The sequence below is a fragment of the Leptonychotes weddellii genome, chromosome 6 (genome assembly GCF_054177405.1).
Source record: "Leptonychotes weddellii isolate Sample4059 chromosome 6, ASM5417740v2, whole genome shotgun sequence".
In the NCBI taxonomy this organism is placed as follows: Eukaryota; Metazoa; Chordata; class Mammalia; order Carnivora; family Phocidae; genus Leptonychotes; species Leptonychotes weddellii.
Window position 1 is genome coordinate 79,585,967 of NC_138374.1, and position 23,357 is coordinate 79,609,323.

General features: G+C 37.8%; 1 protein-coding gene across 3 annotated transcripts in view; it reads right to left on the reverse strand.

The window, feature by feature from the left end:
- Window positions 1-23,357, reverse strand: part of CDC42BPA (CDC42 binding protein kinase alpha) — a 727,403-nt gene that overhangs the window by 261,974 nt on the left and 442,072 nt on the right. For all 3 annotated transcript variants that reach the window (XM_081824457.1, XM_081824456.1, XM_081824455.1), the window contains exons 5-9: window positions 22,038-22,131; window positions 11,342-11,542; window positions 9,296-9,544; window positions 7,339-7,418; window positions 5,233-5,399 (exon numbers count right to left, since the gene is read on the reverse strand). In XM_081824457.1, coding sequence (XP_081680583.1) covers window positions 5,233-5,399; window positions 7,339-7,418; window positions 9,296-9,544; window positions 11,342-11,542; window positions 22,038-22,131 — 791 coding nt within the window. The remainder of the gene's footprint in view (window positions 1-5,232; window positions 5,400-7,338; window positions 7,419-9,295; window positions 9,545-11,341; window positions 11,543-22,037; window positions 22,132-23,357) is intronic.

The following is a 23,357-nucleotide window of genomic DNA, read 5'->3' on the forward strand; positions in this document are numbered from 1 at the left end:
AGAAAATATTTGCAAATGACATATCAGATAAAGGGCTAGTATCCAAAATCTATAAAGTACTTATCAAACTCAACACCCAAAGGACAAATAATCCAATCAAGAAATGGGCAGAAGACATGAACAGTCATTTTTCCAAAGACATCCAAATGGCCAACAGACACATGAAAAAGTGCTCAACATCGCTCGGCATCAGGGAAATCCAAATCAAAACCTCAATGAGATATCACCTCACACCAGCCAGAATGGCTAAAATTAACAAGTCAGGAAACGACAGATGTTGGCAGGGATGCGGAGAAAGGGGAACCCTCCTACACTGTTGGTGGGAATGCAAGCTGGTGCAGCCACTCTGGAAAACAGTATGGAGGTTCCTCAAAAAGTTGAAAATAGAGCTACCATACGATCCAGCAATTGCATTACTGGGTATCTACCCCAAAGATACAAATGTAAGGATCTGAAGGGGTATGTGCACCCCCATGTTTATAGCAGCAATGTCCATAAGAGCTAAACTGTGGAAAGAGCCAAGATGTCCATCGACAGATGAATGGATAAAGAAGATGTGGTATAGGGGTGCTTGGGTGGCTCAGATGGTTAAGCATCTGCCTTTGGCTCAGGTCATGATCCCAGGGTCCTGGGATCGAGCCCCACATTGGGCTCCTGGCTCAGCGGGGAGTCTGCTTCTCCCTCTACCTCTGCCTCTCCCACTGCTCATGCGCTCTCTCTCTCTATCTCAGTGTCTCAAATGAATAAATAAAATCTTAAAAAAAAAAAAAAGATGAGGTATATACATACAATGGAATATTATGTAACCATCAAAAGGAATGAGATCTTGCCATTTGCAACAACGTGGATGGAACTGGAGGGTATTATGCTGAGCAAAATAAGTCAATCAGAGAAAGACATGTATCATATGACCTCACTGATATGAGGAATTCTTAATCTCAGGAAACAAATTGAGGGTTGCTGGAGTGGTGGGGTTGGGTGGGATGGGGTGGCTGGGTGATAGACATTGGGGAGGGTACGTGCTACGGTGAGAGCTGTGAATTGTGCAAGACTGTTGAATCACAGATCTGTACCTCTGAAACAAATAATACAATATATGTTAAAAAAAAAAAAAAGATAGCAGGAGGGGAAGAATGAAGGGGGGGAAATCGGAGGGGGAGATGAACCATGAGAGATGATGGACTCTGAAAAACAAACTGAGGGTTCTAGAGGGGAGGCTGGGTGGGAGGATGGGTTAGCCTGGTGATGGGTATTAAAGATGGCACATTCTGCCCGGAGCACTGGGTGTTATACACAATGAATCATGGAACACTACATAAAAAAAAAAAAAAAAGACCCTGAAAAGACAGAGCAGTCCTGATAAAAAGAAAAGAGCTAGCGGCATCATGCTTCCTAATTTTCAAACTATACTACAAAGCTACAGTAATAAAAACAACATGTTACTGGTACAAAAACAGACACACAGACCAGCAGAACAAAACAGAGAGCCCAGGATCAAATCCTGGCATATATGGTCAACTAATATTCAACAAGGGAGCCAAAAAATACCCAATGGAGAAAGGACAGTCTGTCCAACAAATGGTGCTGGGAAAACTGGATAAATACATGCAGAACAATGCCAAGTGGGCCTCTCTCACACCACTCACAAAAATTAACTCAAAATAGATCAAAGACTTAAACATAAGACCTGATAGCAAGACTTTGAGAAGAACACATAGGTTAGAAGCTCCCAGACATTGGTGTTGGCAATGATATTTTGGATATGATGCCAAAAGCACAAACAACAAAAGCTAAAATCAACAAATGGGACTACATCAAACTTCCAAAAGCTTCTTTCTGTAAAGCAAAAGAAACAACTAGCAAAATGAAAAGGCAACCTACAGAATGGGAAAAAACTTCTGCAAGCAATATATCAGATAAGGGGCTAATATTCAAAATATATGAAGAACTCATACAACTTGGTAACAAAAAACAATCCAATTTAAAAATGGGCAGAAGAACTAAATAGATGCTTTTCAAAAGAGTACTTCAAAATGGCCAAGAGGCACATGAAAAGATGCTTAACATCACTCATCTCAAGGAAATGCAAATCAAAACCACAATGTCACGATGCTCATACTGTCAGAATGGCTATCAGGAAGAAGACAAGAGACAACAGGTGCTGATGGGGATGGAGTGAAAAGGGAACCCTTGTACACAGTTGGTGGGAATGTAAACTGGTCCAACCACAATGGAAAACATTATGACGTTTCCTCAAAAAATTAAAAACCAATCTGGCAGACGATCCAGTAATTCCACATCTGGTTATATACTCAAAGGAAATGAAAGCAGGATTTCAAAGAGATATAAGCACCCCCATGTTTACTGAAACATTATTCACAATAACCAAGATATGGAAACAACCTAAAGTCTATCAATGGATGAATGGATAAAAAAGATGGGGTATATGTACACAACGGAATGTTATTCAGCCACGAGAAAGGAGAGAGTATCCTGCATTTGTGACAAAATGAATGGATGGACCTGGAGCACACGATACTCAGTCCAACAGAGCAAGACAAGCACTGTATGACATCACTTATATGTGAGATCTAAAAAAGTCAAACTCATGAAAAACAGAGAGTAACACTGTGCTTACCAGGGGATGGGGCAGGAGTGGGGGCATGAGACTGATGTTGTTTAAGGGTACCAAATCGCAACAAGTAGTAAATAAGTCACAGAGATCTAATGCACAGTGTCATAAATACAGATAACAATGCTGTACTGTAATTATGTATGTGCCAGAAGTACTAACCATCACTACAACAATCTTACTACAGTATATAAATGTACCAAATAAACAAGGTGTACATCTTAAATTTATACAATGATATATGGTAAATATATTTCATGAAAAAGTCAAAAGAAACAACTTGCTACACAAAGAAGAAGTAATCCACATGCAGAGATCATAGCAACTTACAGAAAAATGGAAAACAGTCTGTTTTATTGATGTCTGTAGTTTTTTTTTTCTCTATGGGGCCTCTAAAAGTATAACAGCAAAATTTTATTGTTGTAAAACTTTGATTATTTCTCTCTTAAGAGTTACAAGCTATTTGATTATTTATACAAACATTCCTTTGTTCACAAAAGGAGTAAGTAAAATAAATTGTATGTTATGTCCCTTACTCTGGAGAAAATAAAGGAGGAAAGAGAGAGAGTAAATGCTGGAGATAAAACAAGATTACATTGTATTTTTCAAAATTATTTATTTATTTATTTTTTAGATTTTTAAAATCTATTTTTTGACAGAGAGAGACAGTGAGAGAGGGAACATAAGCAGGGGGAGTGGGAGAGGGAAAAGCAGGCTTCCCACTGAGCAGGAAGCCCGATGTGGGGCCTGATCCCAGGACCCTGGGATCATGACCTGAGCGGAAGGCAGATGCTTAACGACTGAGTCCCCAGGCGCCCCAAGATTAGGTTTTAAATAGAGTGGTCAGAAAAGCCTCATTTCAAGGTAACGCTCAAGTAGAAACCTGAAGGAGGTAAGGGAATGAGTCATGTGAATGCCAAAGGAATAAAATTTAAGGCAGGGCAACAGTTGATGCAAAGGCCCTAAGGTGGGGACATGCCTGGTTTGTAGAAAGAACAGCCAGGGAGCCCAGGGTGGCTAGAAACAGAAGGAACAGTGGGAGGCGGGGGCAAGTTAAGGCAGGGAAAGCAGCTAGAAAGTCGTTACAAGAAGGCAGGTGACAGTGGTGGTGATGTGAATGGGGTGATGGCCACACTGTAATGGGGACTGGACTCCGGATCTTCTGTGATGGCAAAGCTGCCCAGGTTTGCTGACGGGCAAAATGGGAGATGTGACAGAAGGAGAGGGCTTAAAGATGCCTGGGAAGTTGTAGTTTTGAGCACCTAAGAGCCTGGACTGCTCTGGAGGACCCTGACATTCACAGGTCAAAGAGTTCAGGAGAACTCAGGAAAGAGAGAGAATAACTGGTTTATGAGGAAAAAGAAGACCAGGAGATTCAAGTGTCCCAGAAGCCAAAAGAAGAAAGAGCTGTCAGGAGGGGGAATGGTCAACTGGGTCAGATGCTGACAGGTGAGAAGCCACAGCCTGGGAAGCAGGACTGCTGGGCAGCACACAGTGGGAGTGGACTCGAGATCTGCACTCGTGAATCTCAAGTGGGATCAGTCAGCACCCTGCCTGTCCTAAGTCCTAAGTACGTTACCTTCAGCCACACGGAATGCAGGTCAACAGGGCTGGGGTTCTGGCAAGGGAGTGTGACAGACTGAAGTCAGAGCAGCAGATGTGAGGATCCGAGTAAGGGTCTGATTATGACTGACCATGGAAGGACGGAGGGTACAAGGCACAGGGTGAGGAGGACAGAGCTGCAGGTAACAGTGTAATGGAAGGAACACAGGAGGCACCAGAGGGAGTGAACTAGACTACAACGAACAGGAGATGATGCAGGGTTTGCTTGAAACTGAGATTAGGGGCGCCTGGGTGGCTCAGTCAGTTAAGCATCTGCCTTTGGCTCAGGTCATGATTCCAGGGTCTGGGATTGAGCCCCGCACAGGGCTCCTTGCTCAGTGGGGAATCTGCTTCTCTCTCTGCCTCTGCCACTCCCCACTGCTCGTGCACTCTCTTTCTCTCTCTGACAAATAAATAAATAAAAACTTAAAAAGAAAAAAGACTTCAAAAAAAAACCAGAAATTGAGATTAATAACGAATTCTGGATACTGTAGTCTCAACACAGGAGCTGGATGAGGTCGGGTGGAGGATAGGATCCTTGGATGTGTAAGAATCAAGAGACCAAGAGAAGTCAGAACAGTAGGAGGTTTGCCAAGTGCATTTTACAGTCACCAAGTATCAAGCCAGGAGCAATGCTGCAGAGGACAGTTTGCCAGGAAGTTGCACTTTTAAGGCTGAGGAAATAGGACAGCGATCCCCAGCGCTACACTGGGATGGGAAGGGCTCCTTTCCCGAGAGCAGCCCCATCGCCTTCTTCCCAGATGAGTTCACGTGTGCACAAAGGAACCCGTGGGGAAATGAACGCTGTTGGGGGGACTGTTAACATCGTGAGTCTACATAAACAGTATTATTCCATATTCCACATGAGTCTTCAACTGGATTTTTCCCACTTCATACAAAAATTTCTTTTCAAGATAAAACAACCCCTCATAATCAATAGTTCTTCAAACTCTGAGTCCAACTCCAAAAGGGAAGATACCATCGTTAACTATATTTACCTTGAAGCTTTCTACTCAGCTCAAGTTTTTCCTGTTCGAGGCGCTTGATTCTCCTCTCGTACGCCTCGGTTGCCAGGTTGTTGTCGAGAGTCCTCTGGACACTGACATCAAGGTCCAGGGACGCAGGACCGGCTGTGACACGTAAACAGCTCCGATCAGAAAGAACACTGAAGAAACAGAAAAACATGAGTTCATGCGTAAAAGAAAGTGAAGAAACAGAGCCTTCTGCAGCTGTCTATTTAAAACAGGGATTTCAATATCAAGCTACAGTTAGCCGTCTAGGGTGATGGTAAAACACAATGTTTACAAATCTTAACACAGACCACTTTTTAGAAGCATCTTTTAAAAATGAGAAATAGTCCCAATTGTCTTGAATTTCAATAACCACAAATTATAAAATGATGTTTGCTGAACAAAAGGTGACCACCTAAGTGAAACAGTAGTCAAAAGCACACACCATGGTCCTCTTTGTCAGAATCTGGACTCAAAAGTGAAATGCTTCCTTTAATTCAATACAATTTAGCTAAAAATATTTGAAGTGTTGGACATTCAGCAGTGAGCAAATTTGACACTTGTCCATGAAGAGCTTATGTTCCCACGATGGAGACAGAAACAAACGAGATAAATAAGTAAAATATTCAGGGCATTAGGCAGTGCTGAATGCTAAGGAGAAAACATCAAGCAGGAAAGGAAGAGGTGACATATATTGAGGGGGAAGAAATAAAAATCCAGACAAAGTGGCCAGGAGGCTATCACTCAGAGAGGAACTCTGAATAAAGTCCAGAGGGAGTAACCGGGGGGAAGAGCATTCCAGGCAGATGGAATAGAAGTGCAAGAGCACTGAGATAGGTAGGAGTAGGCTTTCTGGCCTGGGACCATGCCAGAAAGGAGCCGTGTGTGGCTGCAGCAGAGTCAGGAGGTTAAGAGTAGCGGGAAAGAGAAAGCGAGCCAGTCATGCAGGGTCTTGGTCAGAATGTTGGTTTGGATTAAGATATAAGCCACTGGAGTTAGGGGACTGTGAGGATAGGTCTGGAACAGGTGAGTGACATGTTCCAACTTATCTTTTAGCAGGACCAGACAGGTTCAAAGAAATCTAAGAGACGAGTTTATAAACATTTGAGTAGGTGGTTCAGAGAGGTTTTAAGTAGGAGAGAGCAGAGGAGTCTCACATTCAGGAGTCACCAGCAAGTATCTGGGAGTGAACCACAGTATAAGTGGAAAAGGTCCCAAGATAAAGCCATGGGGCCCAGGGAGATTGGGAGATCAGAAGGCATCAGCTGCAGAGACAGAGGAGGACTGGCCAGAAAGGTGGGAAGTCAGGCAAGCACCCTGGAAGGTAAAAGACAGAAGTGCTGTGATGGGAAGGAGCCATGACTCACAAGATGAGTGCAGACACATGAGACAGGACTGACTGGGAGCCCCCATGGTTCATCCTCACAAGCGAGTGCTCGGGGCCAGAGGCAGGCAGGCGGGACCGTGCAGAGGAGCGTGTGAAAGCTGCCTGCATCAACTTCTCCATGCAAGGAGAAGTGAGCTCATCAGGGGAGAGCAGGAGAGTGGGCACAGGCACGAGAAGGGTCCTGGAGATGGGTAATCATGACCGTGGAAGGTGAGACCAGTGAGAATGGTCAGATGCTTTTCTTTGGACGCTGTGAACTGCACAGGAACTTGAACTGTAATGATGATGTCAACTCAGCAAGACGATGAAGGAGAACAGGAGGCAGTCGAGAAATTGAGGGAGGGCGCACAAGGAGTGAATATAATCATACTCCGCTTACACCGGGGAAGGAGGACCGGGAAGCAGTCTGTGAAAACAGGGCTGGTCCTGGTACTTGGCACCTGGAGCGTATATGCTCAAACGCAAGGGACTCTTCCAATTCCTGCCCCAGTGCTGAGAGGAAGACTCAGCTCTGTTTCTCTCCAAAATGACTTAAGATTCTCCTATGTTCTATTCGTTACAGGATATCTAACTTTTTCCAGCAGTAGCTTCAGCCTCTATTTTAAAATTTTTTTGACTTACAAGGCTCTCTCATATATTTTTTTAAAAGTTCAATTCATCTTAATTTGCTTTAAGTTGTCCAAATTATGTTAACTTTTCCAACTTACCAGCTACTAGTATATGTGAAACCAACAAATGGCAGATGGTGCCCAGAAAATGCAGTATGTGTGGGTGGGGGCATCGTTTCCTGAAGGAGGAAAGAACATCTGGTAAGAAATAAATAACTGTGACCTGTAGGTTGGCCTATAATATTAACTATCAATAGGAAATACATGGCTGTTCGATGAAGTCTGGTGCAGATGCGCAGTGATCTAGAATCCAGACAATCAACACTGCCACTGTAATGTTCTAATAAAATTAAACTCCAGGTGGAAAGTCTGACATTGAGAGCACAATGATTATTCAGGTATGCATATGTGCAGATCTGCCTCGTCGCTAAAAATTATTTGTAACCCAAATCAATATTCATAGTACTTCTGCAATCACTTGCAGACATAGGCAGAGCAAAAAAAATTTTTTGAGCCACTCAATGCCTAAGTTTCCAGCTGCGACTGAACAAGGAGACGCTCTGCCTTCTTGTTTCAGCTGATATGATGAAAAAGTATTCCTTCCAAGGTCTGCATGTGCCACATCTTTCACGTTTTTCTGCTTCTTATGGGTGACTGTGTTGTTTAAAATGTCCTCCAACCATAGTGCAGAAGGGCCATCTAGATGGTTTCTAAGCAAGACAGCTGTGATGTGCCTTACAAATACGTATGTGTGTTAGAGAAGCTTTGCTCAGGCCTGAGTTACACTGCTGTTGGCTGTGAACTTGCTGTTAATCAACAATATATATTCAATAAGGGGTCTTTAAAAAGAAACATACATAAAACAAGGTTATGTACCGACTGGTTGAATGAAATGACCAGAGGTTCAGAAGAACCTAACCCTGAATTTCCCCTAGGAAATTTCCCCTAGTTCAATATTCATGAATACAGCATACACAGAAACTTTATGGAACATATAACTACCATAATCAGAATCGACTGTACTATGTATTTAATTTGGAATGATGCAAATTTCTGTTTACAGTAAAATGTAATTCTTACAATAAAACACCGATGAGGAAAGTCCATTTAATTTTTTCTTGGAGGCCCAGAGAGGGAAGCATAAGAAGTCCTTACCTGCCTTGCCCATGCTACCTCCTGAACAGTGAAAAGTGACAGAAAATCAATATACAAATTCTTAGTGCAGAATTAAAACTATAAGAAATAAAATAATGGGATAAAAAAAAGTTCAAATTAAGAAGGCTAAAAAGGCAACATCCATAAAATTTTATGTTCTTACTGTCCTAAATTGTAACAATGTAACCTAAAGGTGCAGAGCAGGGGTTGTCGAACTATGCCGGCCCACAAGCTAAAAGTGGTCCAGTGTTTGGCGACTCTGCTGGTCTGCCACCCGCCTCAAGGGAGGCTACAACCTCAGGATAGCAAGGCTGTAGATTCCCACCCCCCACACCCTTCACTTCCTACCACGTTTGCTACTTTTAGTGGCAACACCACTGGGCACGGGTAGCTCTCCAGATCAAGTCAGTCTCCTGCCAGCAGCACCATGGCCCCAACCAGGCCGATGGAATGGGGTGGGGGCAGTGTTTAACCAAAGTTCAGTTTCTCATGAATAAATGCTTCTCGATTTACTTCCCTTGGGTTGAGTTGTCAAGCCCCAAAATGGTTGTTTTTGACAATTCTGTCCAGTATCGTGGAGCTTTTTAAGGAGAGATTTGCCAACCTCTTTACTCTGCCATCAAAGTCCACTTTTCTAAGCATCTAATTTCTCTTCTTCCTAAGAAACCTCACGGCGTAACTGATCTCATTAGTCAGTAAGTGAAGTTTAATTTTGTTCCTTGTCATGAATAAACATGTTCACCTCAGTGAACTCTCTTAATTTCTCAATATATGAGAGAATAAATACTAGAAGCCATGATAACTGTCTGACTGGTAATTGATAAGGAGGTCCATACAATTGCTTCATAACCACATTAAAAAGAAAGAGAGGGACAGAACTTCTTCGCAATGTCATACTTACAGAATTCTTTAAACAATCATCATCCACATCAAAATTTGATGTATCTGTTGGGCTACTAACTTCTGGAATATAAGGTGCTTCACAGTTTCGAATATTATCCCAATCAATTCCATTGAAAAATGGGTGTTTCTTAAAGTCTTCTATCCCATTTTGACCAAGTCGGTGTTCTCTGCTGCAAATGAGCCTTCGAATAAGATCCTTAGCATTTTCAGACACATCGGTCACTTGAGCTGGAAACTGAAACCTCTCCTAGACACAGAATAAAGAAACAAAATATAAATCAGTATTTAACTCCCTAAGTAGGTTGATTAACATTTATTTTCTTAAAAATGCATTTTAAAAATGTGTAATAAGTGTACACTAGTGCAGGGTACTCATCCTACAAGAAAAAAAGCATTCTCCTAAAAGAACTTTTAATTTTATATGTGACTTAGTTACACATGCACTGTAGAAAGAAGAATAAATTAAATGCTAAAATACCCTAAACTGCTGTCAAAAGGAAGAGAACTTATTAAAAGTAGAATCTGACTCAACATTTCAGTAGAGTGTTTATGACTGACGATGTTCATATACGCCACAAACTAAGCATTAAGTAACAACAGCAAACACCTGTAAAGAACGGACCATGGACTTCGCACTCGTGGAAATACTTTATTCACTTAACGCTTATAATCCTCACAGCAAGCCTCAAAGGCAGGTGCCACTATTATCCTGATTTTATAGAAGAGACCCAAAGGCCCAGGGAGTTCAAGCCAGTTGCTCCCAGTCACACAAGTAGTAAACGGGAGAGCTGGGATTTTGGAAGAGTGGCCTCACTCCACAGTCCGTGCTCTGAGCCACCGTGTCACAGACAACGATCTCTCTGTGAAATGCTACATGTGCTCTTTACAACTCAGTAGCTGGCTATTCCCTGTCTTCCAACTCTCCATAACTATTTAACAGATTATCCTTGCAGCCAGGCAGAAAGAGCATCAACTCCACAGAAGAGCATCAACTGATTAATATATTCGTGAGGCAACTGATCATACTGTCTCACCCCCCTTTTATGGGACATTCCCATTCCAGGTGTTTGCAACTGCTCACAATCTTCTGAAACCAATCAATCAGAACCTTCCTCTCTTTATTACAATTTATTTCTATTTCACTGGGAACTAAATGGATTAAGGCTCTATTAATTTGTTTCTGTGGTGAATCCAGATTGTTTTCACTGTTTTGATCATAAAGAAGACTGAAATAGGTATCCTTGTACAAACATCCTGGTTCGACTGAATATTTCCTTAGGGCAGATTCCTAAAACTGAAGTTGCTCAATCCAAAGTTCTAACCATTTTTAAGGCTCTAGATGCATACTTACAGACTTGTTGACAGAAAGATTACATCAATTTATATTCCTATCAACAATGTCTAACAATGTTCATCTCACTGGATTATTTACAGTACAGAGTGTAATTTTTCTTTTCATCTTTGCCAGGGGAAAAAGAATATCTCAGATTTATTATGGCTAAGGATAAGAATTTTTTATTTTTTTTTAAAGATTTTTATTTATTTATTTGATAGAAAAAGACAGCAAGAGAGGGAACACAAGCAAGGGGAGTGGGAGAGGGAGAAGCAGACTCCCCGCTGATCAGGGAGCCCGATGCGGGGCTCGATCTCAGGACTCTGGGATCATGACCTGAGCCGAAGGCAGATGCTTAACGACTGAGCCACCCAGGTGCCCCAGGGTGAGAATTTTTTAAATGCATTCTAGTCATGAGTATACTTACAGTAGTAAGGATATAAATTATCTGCTTACCAATTTTGTTATTCTACTGGAGACCATTTAATTTCCTATTTATTAGCATTTCTAATAAAATACAGGAGAAGGTAAGAACTCATAATTTTATGCACAATTTATGGATTTTGATTATTCACTTTTGTCACGTCCCCTATTAGCATAGGAATTAGAATGTTGTTTTTAAAAAAATTCTTTTTTAACTATCACATTACTTTAAATTTATTTTATGTATCATTTACCACATTCAATTGAAAAATAGTAAAATATACTAACTTTATGATTCATGATTTTTCCATATGTCTCCACCAGAGATTCTGCATAAAATGGTGTTTCTCCATAAAGCATTTCATACATACAGACCCCCAGAGACCACCAGTCACATTCAGGCCCATATCTCCCTTTCCCATCTTCCATGGCTTGAAGGATTTCAGGAGAGATATAATCTGGAGTTCCAACAGCCACTGAGGACTGGACCTGAAGAAGTTCACACATTTTTAGTAATCTATTATATTAGAAACAATTAACAATTTTTAATTAAAAATATTTACACTTACTCATACAACAGACATTATTTCAAAACAACTACAACTTTGTCATTACCTGAATTTAGCCTCCTTGTTAAATTGTATATAATCTCCACACTAGTAGTCCTCCAGATTTCATAATACTATAGAATCTTTATTATTGCTGGTACTTCACTGACTACATTTAAGGTAATGAAATTATTTGAACACCACAGCCATTAAAAACAAACTGAGTATTTAGTACAGAACATTCTTATTATTGATATTATTAACCAACACATTCATATAAATAATGGAACTAGGAAAATTCTGCAATTTGTCAAAGGAAAATATAGCCTGAAAAAAAAACAGGCCAATACTTATCAGCAACCCGGAAATTATTTTAAAACACCTTAATTCAAACCTAAGGAAATCAATATTAACAATGTACTGCAAACTACTTATTAATTTTAAAAATTACAAAGGGGTTTGAAACATATTCTTCAAAAAATAAGCAAGTTAGATCTAAATAAGAAAATAATCACTAAAAATGATCCTGGGCACACACACATCTTATAAGGTACTCTGAGGTAAAATAAAATTGTTTCTTTGTATGTTTTAAAGAAGCATATCAAAAAAGAACATTCTCAAGGTAGAATAATGTTAATATTCTGGATTTTCTAGAAAAAAATATCATTCTTAGTAATCATTAGAATAGACTTCCTCTTTGATAATACTGAGATAAGGGAACTTGAAAACTCATGTACCTCAAACTCTTAAAAATGCTAGATAAAATATAACAACCATTTTTGTAAACATATAAATGAGCTCTTAGAGAAAAAAGAAATTCTTAGGGGCTGGTAATCAAATGTTTGAGAACCAGGGTGATAAGTGTTATAGCAGGAATGGGGCTGGGGAATGTTGGTTTTCATTTTCTACGTACTTGGATTTTAATATATCCATGAGGACAAGAGGACAGCCCTCAGCTTATCTGAAGTTTGAAGCAAGAAGCCACCCCATATAATAGCCTTTACTCTAGAGGGTAAGTGAAAGGTGAATTATAAAAATATGCCACTCAGAGAAAGATATTTTATCTATATTGATTGTGGCTGAAATGTGAAGAAAAAAATTGATCCTCCCAAAATTCATCACTTTCAGCCACATAGTCCCAGCAGTGGATATTCTAAATCATAGTGCTTCTGTGGTCCAGAAGTCCTCAGGCCAAGGAATTGGCAAAAATACTGGCACCAGGTAAGGTGCACACCAAAAACCTGGCATAACAAATTCAAAACTACTACTATTCAAAACTCACTATTTTATAGGACACATGATCAAACCTGAGCACATATAATTCTCACATATAATAGCCCACTGAAGATGAGCTCACAATCCAAAAATACAAACTAAATGAGGAAACAATCCATTACAAAAAAAAGTCAGAAATTGAAGCAATATAATTAGACCCCTAACAATGATCAATTCTACTTCATGAAATAAGTATGTTTAAAATGATTAGAGATGATTTAAAAAGTGAAATCATAAGAAAAGAAAGATTTATAAAGTGAAATGAAGTCCTAGAAATGGGGAAAAAAACCCCAAAAAGCTAATCCTTAAAATAATAAAAAAAAAAGTGAACAGGTAAAAGATATGAAAAGATAAATAAAACCAGATCCACTTCTTGCAGTTGAACTTCAGTTGAACTGCAGAGTACCAAAGGCAAAGAGATCTTCAAAACAGTAAAGAATATAAAGAGGTTGCCTACCAAGGCACAGCAATTAGACTGACAGCGGAATTATTAGTACTGACACAGCAGTCAGAAGAAAATGGAATTGTATCTTCAAAGCGACCAGACAAAATAATTGTCACCTAAATATGACACACAAATGGGGGTTAAGTATAGACATTTTCACACAAAGAGTGAGTGATTTTCCATGTATAGACTTTCAGATAAACATAAGGACGCACTTCAGGAATTTAATGCACATGGAAGAACGTGATAGTAGAAGCGATTGTGAACAAAGGTATTAGTAAACTTTAACATACATACAGTCATTAATTTGACAAAATAATGACAAAGAGGAAGAAGACAAGGAGGAGTAGGAAAAAGAGAAGGAGAAAGAGAGGTAGCAGAGTAGGAGGGACAACTATTTAAAGGTTGAAATATCAGATGGAACTAAAATACCAGAAAACAGTAACATGTTACCAAGGGAACAATTAGGATTCAAGTGGTTGAAGTTTCTTATTTTCTCATCTTTATTTTTAATTTACTTTTTAATTATTATTTTTAATTGTGGTAAAATACCCATAGCACAAAATTTACCATTATAACCATTTCCAAGCATACACTCCAAGGGCATGAAGCACATTCATGCTGTGGTGCAACCATCACCACTATCCTTCTCCATAACTCTTTTCATCTTGCAAAACTGACACTCTGCATCCAGTAAGCACTAACTGCCCCCTGACCACCTCCCACCCCATCCTGGGCCCTGACAACTACCACTGTACTTTCTCTCTGACTACCCTAGGTGCCTCAGAGCCATTAAATCATACAATATTTGATATTTCGTGTCTGGCTTAAATCACTTAACATTTTCAAGGCTTATCCATCTTGTATCATGTGTTAAAATTTCCTTCTTTTTAAGACTGAATAATATTCCATTACATGTAAATATCACATTTTCTTTATCCATCCATCTACTGATGGACACTGTGGTTACTTAAATCTCTTGGATATTGTGGATACTATGAATGTGGGTGTACAAGTACCTCTTTGAGTCACTACTTTCAATTCTGTGAAGTATATTACATACCTAGAAGTAGAATTGCTGGATCATACAATAATTCTATTTTTAATTTTCTGAAGAACTGCCATACTGTTTTTCAGAGTGGCTACAGCATTTTACACTTTACATTCCCACCAACAGAGCACAAGTGTTCCAATTTTTTCACATCTTCACCAACAATTCTTTTCTGTTTTATTGTGGGATTTTAAAAAATTTTTTAACAGTAGCCACTTAATGGGTGTGAGGTAGTATCTTTGATTTGTATTTCCCTAATGACTAGGGACGTTGAGCTTGTTGGCCATTTCTATATCTTCTTCAGAGAAATGTCTATTCAAGTATTTTGCACATTTTGAATTGCTCTGTTACTGAGTTGTAGGTAATTATATTATCACATATTCTGGATAATTAGCCCCTAATCAGACATATGATTTGCAACTATTTTCTCCCATTCCATCGTTTGCCTTTTCACCAAGATGACTGACACAGTCACAATGGTGGTATAGTCCTATTTATCTATTTTTCCTTTTGTTGCCTGTATGCCTGGGGTCATATCCAAGAAATCATTGCTAAATCCAATGTCATAAAGCATTCCCCTATGTTTTCTTCTATGAGTTTTATAGTTTTAGCTCTTATATTCAGATCTTGGATTAGTTTTTTGTTAATTTTTGTATATGGTATAAGATAAACTGAATTTCTTGTTTGGCTTAGGAATATGGTGGAGAAACTGACTCTAGACTTTAGGTAAACCTTAAGTGTTAAAAATTTAAAGATAAACATTAAAATAATTGAAATAGAATGTATAGCTTCCAAAGATGTTAAATAAAAAGAGAAATTAAACTACACTTGACCAAATCAACAGCAGGCAGGAAAGTGGGGGAAAAAAGCATGCATGCAAACAACAAGCAAAACCTACAGTAAATAGCACAAGATCAGATACTAAGAATAAATACAAATATATTGATCATCATAATATTTATAAATGGATTAAATTTACCTATTAAAAGACAGCATCATCACACTGGATGACAAATAAAACCAAAATGAACAAATATTTTTAAAAATTAGCAATAATCTGTTTAAAAGGGATATACCTAAACATAGGACACAGAAAGGTTAAAAGTAAAAGGATGGAAAAGATACATCAGGCAGATGTTAAAAGAAAATTATGATAGCTATATTTCTATCAGTTAAAATAGACTCTAAAGGCAAAATCATTATTAAGATTTTTAAAAATTCATTAACATAATTGTAAAAGAAAATACTCTGGAATAGCAATTCTGAATAATATACCTAACAATGTATCTACAAAAGGGTTGTGAAAACATCGATGATTACAAGGAAAAATTAATAAATTCAGTATCATAATAAGACTTTTAAAATAATAGATGGTATAGCAGAAAGAAATAAAACTGGTAAGAATATAAAAAATTTGAACAACAAATTAACAACTTCAATCTTATGGACCCACATAGAAACCTGCACCCAGAAATTAAAAAGAGTGTATTATTTTCAAACAAACAAGTAACATTATAAAACCTAGCCTGTTATAAAGCAAAAGCAAATCTTGACAAATGCCAGAAAAAACTGATATCAAATAGACCCACACTCCAGTAAAATAAAACTAGAAAGAACCAAATAAATAAGTAAATACTACACTAAAGATATTAAAAGGCAGATATCTAAATAATCAATGGTCCACAGAAGTATTCTAACTAAAGTTGGAAAATATTTAGAAATGAAAAATAGTAAAATGCTCTATATATCAGAACTGATGAAGGGAAAGAAAAGCACAAGCAAACATTAGGATTGAAAAAACAACAAAACTACACATGTAACAGAGATTTTAAAGCTAGGAAGAATGCAATATGAACATTATACCAACAAAATTGAAAACTCACAGAAAATAGACAATTTTCATAGAAAAAAAACATAACTTACCAAAACTGACTCAGGAAGAAATAGAAAACCAAACAGACCTATAACCATTAAAAAATGTGAATCAATAGTATAAAATCTACCTGGAAAACAAACCAAAAAAACAAGAGGAAAACAAAACCAAACCAAGGTAAAGGTGATTTAAAAGGGCACGTTCTGCATGGAGCACTCGGTGTTATACGCAAACAATGAATCATGGAACACTACATCAAAAACTAATGATGTAATATATGGTGATTAACATAAAACAAAAGTGAGGTCTACCAATTTCCTAAGAAATAGATAACCTCTGTATTATATAAACTGTTCTAAAGCCAAAATTGATAAGGGGAGAGAATAGGACTACCACCTGTCCATTTTATAAGGCTAAGATAGCCCAAATACAAGAATCAGACAAGAACAGTTTGAGAAAGAAAATCATACTGCAATCTCAGAATGGTCAATCTCAAGTATGACTCTCTGGTAACAATCCAATATAAAATATTAGCAGAGTCAATCCAGCAATTTGTTCAAAAATATCAATACATCTTCATGATAGAGTTATGTTTGGCCAAAGAATGGATGATTTAACATTAGATAATCTTTGTCATTCATCAGTTTAACAGATTAAAGGAAAAACACCCTAATATCATCATCTCACTGGATGCAGAAAAGTCATTTGATTACAACAATAACAACCATAACAAGACATTCTATGCTAATAAGAAACAGAAATTTCATAATAAGACACAGAAATTTCCTTAATCTTGTAAGGAATATCTACCAAAAACTTACAGCAAACATCATACTTAATTTGAAACTACAGAAAAAAACACCATTAGCATCAAGAACAAAGCAAAGAAGCTCCCTATTACCATACGTCTCTAATATTGCACTGAAGGTCACTGATTGCATACGGGGGGAAACAGCATACGTAAGCATTTGTTAAAGACAAAACCTAAAGTTGATCATTATTGGTGGATTGCATGATTGTCTACATACAAAACCTAGAAGAATCTACAAATTATTTTGAACTAATAAAAAATTTAGTGAGCTTGTTAGTTTCAAGATGAGTATACAAAAATCAACTGTGGTCCTAAACAAAAGCAACAAGCTGTTAAACGGAAAAATTATAAAAGTTATCATCTATAATGCTCCACGCCCCAAAAATCCACAGTGTGCCTAGGAACAAATTTAACAAATAAAGGTAATGGATTTACAGTGAACATGATTATAAAACTTCAATAGCAGACACAAAAGAAAACCTAAAACAATGGAGAGAGACACCATGTTTGTGGAAGGGAAGATTCCATGTTACAGACATAAATTTCCCCAAAATTAACCTCTAAATTCAATGCAGGTCTACAAGCTTGTTTCTGAAGGGGTATGTGTGTACATGTATGTATATAAACCAATAATATAATCCTAACAATCATATGGAAAAACAAATGGCCAAGAATAGCCAAGACAATCTTAGAAGAGGAAAAAGAATTATAGCAGGACATCCTTCCCAGAAATTGACTTCTTATAAAGGTGTAGTGATTAAGATGGCATAGTTTCAATTTATACGTGAGAACCAAAAAGCAAGTTGAGACTTGATTTGGAAAGTCACAAAATCTGGGAAAGGCTAAAATTAAGGGAGCTGCTCAGGTGATAAATAAAGATCCATACAAAGTCATATAATCATAACATTTCAGAACACTGGGAAAAATAGAATATCCTAAATGCTTCTAGAAAAGGGGGGAAAGGTTATAATAGAACAATTGAGATTTAGAGTGGCACCAGATGTCTCAACATTAAATTAGAAGACAATGCCATGCCTGCTAAATTCTAAGAAAAATCATTTCAAATCTGTAATACTATGCTCAAACAAATTATCAATCAAATATGAGGGTAGAAGTGAAAGCATTTTTCACATGTACAAGACTATAAAATATTTACTTCCATTAGAACCCTTCTCAGGAGCTACTACCAGATGAAGAGAAAGCCAGAATGGGAGCCAGGAAACAGCGGATGCGCTGCTGGACTGCCGTGCAGTGAAGCCCACGATGAAGAGTAGGGTAGTCCTGGCATGACTGTGCTACAACTGGCCAGCAGAACAGTCTGGATGAGAAGGGAGAAGGCAAGACTCGAGCGTAGCTCTCTCCAAAAGGTAAATGGGAACTGCTAGGTTACATAATGTGTCCGAGAGAGAAAGGAATTATGGGTTGGAAAGTTTGGGGATAAACTGGTGAGAGTTATATAGAAAACAAGGCAAAGTGGTCACTTACACCAAGGACAACAAAAAGATATTCAAGAAAAGAACTGTAATTAAAATAAACTGCATGGCCAAACTATGAATAATATTTGTATAGAGTCATAAAGAAATGAACATGATTTAAGGAAAGACTTACACTAGGAAAACAGAAAGTGTATGGGTTGGATGAGATGGTAGGAAATTAACAGGTAATATCTAGAACGAAATAATCAAAAGACAGTAGCACAAGTATGATAACAAGAAATATGTAAGTAAAGGAAGCAACAGGAAAAGCAGCCAGAAGTCTCTAGGTGTCTGCCTCTAGCAGTAGAGATTTGGAGGCAGGAAGAATGGGACAAAGGAATGCAGTTTTTATGATAAGTCTGCTTAAAATATATATAGATCACTTTGATAAAAAATAAAAATAAAATGGAAATAAAACAAGTAAAAAGGCTTATTCATTATAACTTTCTAAATGGAGGATAAACATGCTAGTACGTCCAGGAAAATTATTTTGAGATCATCAGTAAAGAATGAACAACTAGGAAGACACACCAGGATTTCAAGGAATAAACTTGATCGTGGGTAGCTCATACAGACAGAAACAGTCCTCACTGCATTCTGGAATGCCCAGGGAGTTGGAAGGCTGCCTATGAGACTCCAAGAGAAGAGCCCCAGCTTTCAGTCTAAGGGACAGGACTCGGGGAAACACCAGCTCTTCCCCTGGAATTCTTCTTCAGGGTAGCGCTCTGCTCTCCAGAGTTCTGACCCAAAACTTCCTGATGCCACAGCCTCCCTGACTTGAATCTGTGTCTTCTCAACTCAGCAAGTTCTCCCTTTTTGTATCATACCTGCCATTATCGGTGCCTACTTCATGCTTCAAAGAGACACAGGTGTCCCCAAGCAGTGCAGTTCCATAGACACATTCTAAATTGTGTTACTGCCCTCAGATCTTTTACTTATACAAATATCATAACCCCACATGACAGTGTGATTATTTTTGCTTTTCACACTCATCAGATGGCTTTTATGTAAATTTTGAAGAAAAGATGAGTCTTTTTTTTCTTTATCCTACAGATCTTATTTATCCTATCTGATATTCTTTATCCTATTGATCTAAGTATCCAAATGGTATCATTTCCTTTGGATTAAAGGACATTTTCTAGCATCCAGATTAATCACTTTCATTTAACTGAAAATGTCTTTTATTCACCTTCATTTTTGAGGAATATTTTTGCTTGACATAGAATTCTTGGTTTATAGATTTTTTTTCTCTTTCAGCACTTTAAAGATATTATTTCTGATGAGACACCTATGGTTATTCTTACCATTTTCCCAAAGTATGTAACATGTTTTTAATTATGGCTGCTTTCCATTTTTTTCCCCTTATCGTTAATTTTCAGGAGTTTAATTGTGGACAGGTGTGGTTCCTTTTAACCTTGAGGTACACTAAGATTCTTACATTTGTGTTTTTCATCATATTTGGTAAGTCTGAGCCATCAATCCTACAAATTCTTTCTGCCCCTCTTTCACTCTCTTCTCCTTCTAGTATTCCAATCATGTAGAACCCTGGGCCTGAATTTATTTTGCTTCAATCTTTTCCTCTCTGTTCTTCAGACTGGATCATCATTATTGACCTGTCTTCAAACTCACTGGCACTTTCTTCTCTCATCTCTAATCTGCCATTAACCTACTCCTGTGAGTTATTTATTTCTATTACTACACTTTTCAAGTTCTTAAAAGGTCCATTTCATTTCTTTTCCCACTGAGATTCCTTATCCGAGCCATCTTTAAGACTGTATTTTGATTCTTTAGACATATTTATTTAAAAAAACACATTTATGATAGCTTCATTACGTCTCTGTCTGCTAAATCCAACATCTGTGCTATCAAAGTTTCTATTGACTACTTCTATTTTTTAAGTCTGTATCACAATCCCTATCCCTATCCCCATTTTTGTTTGGTCTCGTGATTTCTAATTGAATGTTGGTCACTGACAGAAAGATATTATAGAGAGTATGGACTCTGTTATCTTCTGCTGAGATGTTAATTATTATTGAAGCAGATAAAAAAAATACTGCCTGATCTCTTTAAACAAGGGTTAGCTTACAATTACAATCTTTGGGGGCAGATTTGTAGAACTCTAAAATTCATCTCAATCCCCTTGACTTGGCAGACCACTTTCAAACTCAATGAATTTTATCAGGACTTGGATTTAGACTGTTACACAGGTTTGGAGTAAGTCTTACATGTTATAAAGGTGTTAAATAGCTCCCCAGGGACGAAATTCCAGTGTCCCCATGTACTGTCTCTTCTCCAGCACTGCTTGATTTCCAGTAACCTGTTCAATTTTCAGATGCACAGCATCTATAATTTGGTAGCCCAACCTTCAGAAGATAGCCCCATATCTTTAGGCCCTCTCTCTGAACAACTCCCTCCTCTCCAGTGTTAAGCACTGCAGACTAACTAACTCAACTAACTCACCTCTGATGTCTTCCTCCTCAGCTCTGTATGACTACTACCCTCGGCTCTAACTCTAGGTTTCTGCATCAGAGCCTGCATACAGTCCCCATCCTGGGAAACTGTAAGGTACATCTCATGAATTCATTTCTCTCAAAGATAACAGTCTTATGCTGCCTGTTGTCCATTGCCTGAAAACAGTTGTCCCAAATATTATGTACAATTTTACAGTTTTTTATAGTGAGAGGACAATTTGGTACCGATTACTCCTTTCATCATGGCCAGAGGCAGAAGTCATATAATCTATTTTTTTAAAGTTTATCTCCTTAGGATAAATTTTCAGAAGTCAAATTACTGGTCCAAAATAATATGACATTTTCATGGCCTTTGGAATATATTATATAAACTGCTCTCCAAAATAGTTTCTGCCAAAGTGAAATTACATATATTTGGACTTCTGCTATACAGCCAGGAAGATGAAGTAAAAACAAACAAAACAGGGAATAAAATTGGGGCATATAAACTTTTAAGTTTATATGAGGGATCTAGGGTTAGTAGACGTAAACCAAATGGGAATGTGAAACTAAATCCACGTAGAGGATGTTCTGATCATTCATTTGTTGAATATTGTCCCTCAAAAAAACTAGACAACAAGGAAAGAAAGATAAAAAAAAAAAAATAAAGGTGAAGAAGGAGTCACATTTTCTTCTTCCATGTGGGACTTATTTTATTCACCTCTCTTAAACTGTGAAAATATCTCAAGTACAATAACAAACAGTTCAGCTAAAGAAAAAAACCAAACAAGGTTCTCATAAAAGACACATTATATCAATCTTAACATCATTAATATAAGCAGTTAAAAATGGCATTGGACTTTGTAAACAGACCCTATTATGAATAAGTATCCCTAATGCCACTGTGGGAAAAGGTGGAGCATAGAAAGACAAATGGATGGATGGATGGATGGATACTTAGATAATATAAATAGATGGTTTCCAAAACAGATAAAGAGGACAAGTAGCAAGGGAGATATCTGTGGATAAAGTGACTTGAGGTTTATCTTTATTTACCGTTCCATCTTCCATCAGCTTCAGACAAGAACCAAAATCTGCTAATCGAATATGTCCATTCATATCCATCAATATATTATCAGGTTTGATGTCCCTGAAAAGACAGACACATTCAATTTTTAGTTGAGAAAAATAAATACAACCATTTACTTGGTAAGATAAAAATTTGTCTGAAAATCTCAACTTCTTTTAAAATTAATACTCTAAGAACACCTACTTGACTACATTATGCGTTCAAATCCTGGCTCTGATTCATATGATAACTTTCTGAAACACATGCACTTTCTGTGTTCTGGAGATAAAAAGCTTTTTGGCAGTTTTTTTGTCTTTTTTTTTTTTTCTTTAAGAGAGAGAGAGCGCATGCCTGCGTGAGTGAGTGGGGGTGGGGCATAGGGAGAGGGAGAAAAAGAATCTTAAGCTGAGCGTGGAGCCCAACACGGGGCTTGATCTCACAACCCTGAGATTATGACCTGAGCTGAAATAAGAGTCGGACACTTCACAGACTGAGCCACCCAGGTGCCCCTTCCTGGCAGTTTTCATTCAGGTTAAATTAATTTAGATTTGCAAAGATTCCAGTATGACCATGGTAGGCCTACTTTCTGTATACAGAGAAGAGCCATAATTATTTGATATATACAAAACATACTATTCTCTAGCCCATGAAATTGGAGAGGAAAAAATATACTTCCTAGACGTTGAACATAAATGTAAATAAATAAATGTTCAATTACTTTGAGTCAAAGTAATTGCAAAGAAATTTCTTCATAAAGCTTATTTGAAATACAACTGACAGTCCCTCTCCTCCCCACTTGTGCTCTCTATCTCACTGTCTCTGTCTCTCTCAAATAAATAAAATCTAAAAAAAAAAAAAAAAAAAATTAAGAAATACAACTGACACAACTGCTTAGTAGTAATTTATGTTATATAAAGCTATTTATGGATGTTAAGTCAAAGGCTTGTAAAATATACAAATCTAACAGCAAATTAAATCACACCAGTTTTTGTATTTGTTTCTACATGTGAATAAGGAAAAGGGATGCAAACTTCGGCAAAATACATAAAATGATTCCTGTAAAGACCCAGCAATGTGTTTTCTAATCATAATCTAAAGATTAATTCTGGGGCGCCTGGGTGGCTCAGTTGGTTAAGTGACTGCCTTCGGCTCAGGTCATGATCCTGGAGTCCCTGGATCGAGTCCCGCATCGGGCTCCCTGCTCGGCAGGGAGTCTGCTTCTCCCTCTGACCCTCCTCCCTCTCATGTGCTCTCTGTCTCTCATTCTCTCTCTCTCAAATAAATAAATAAAATCTTTAAAAAAAAAA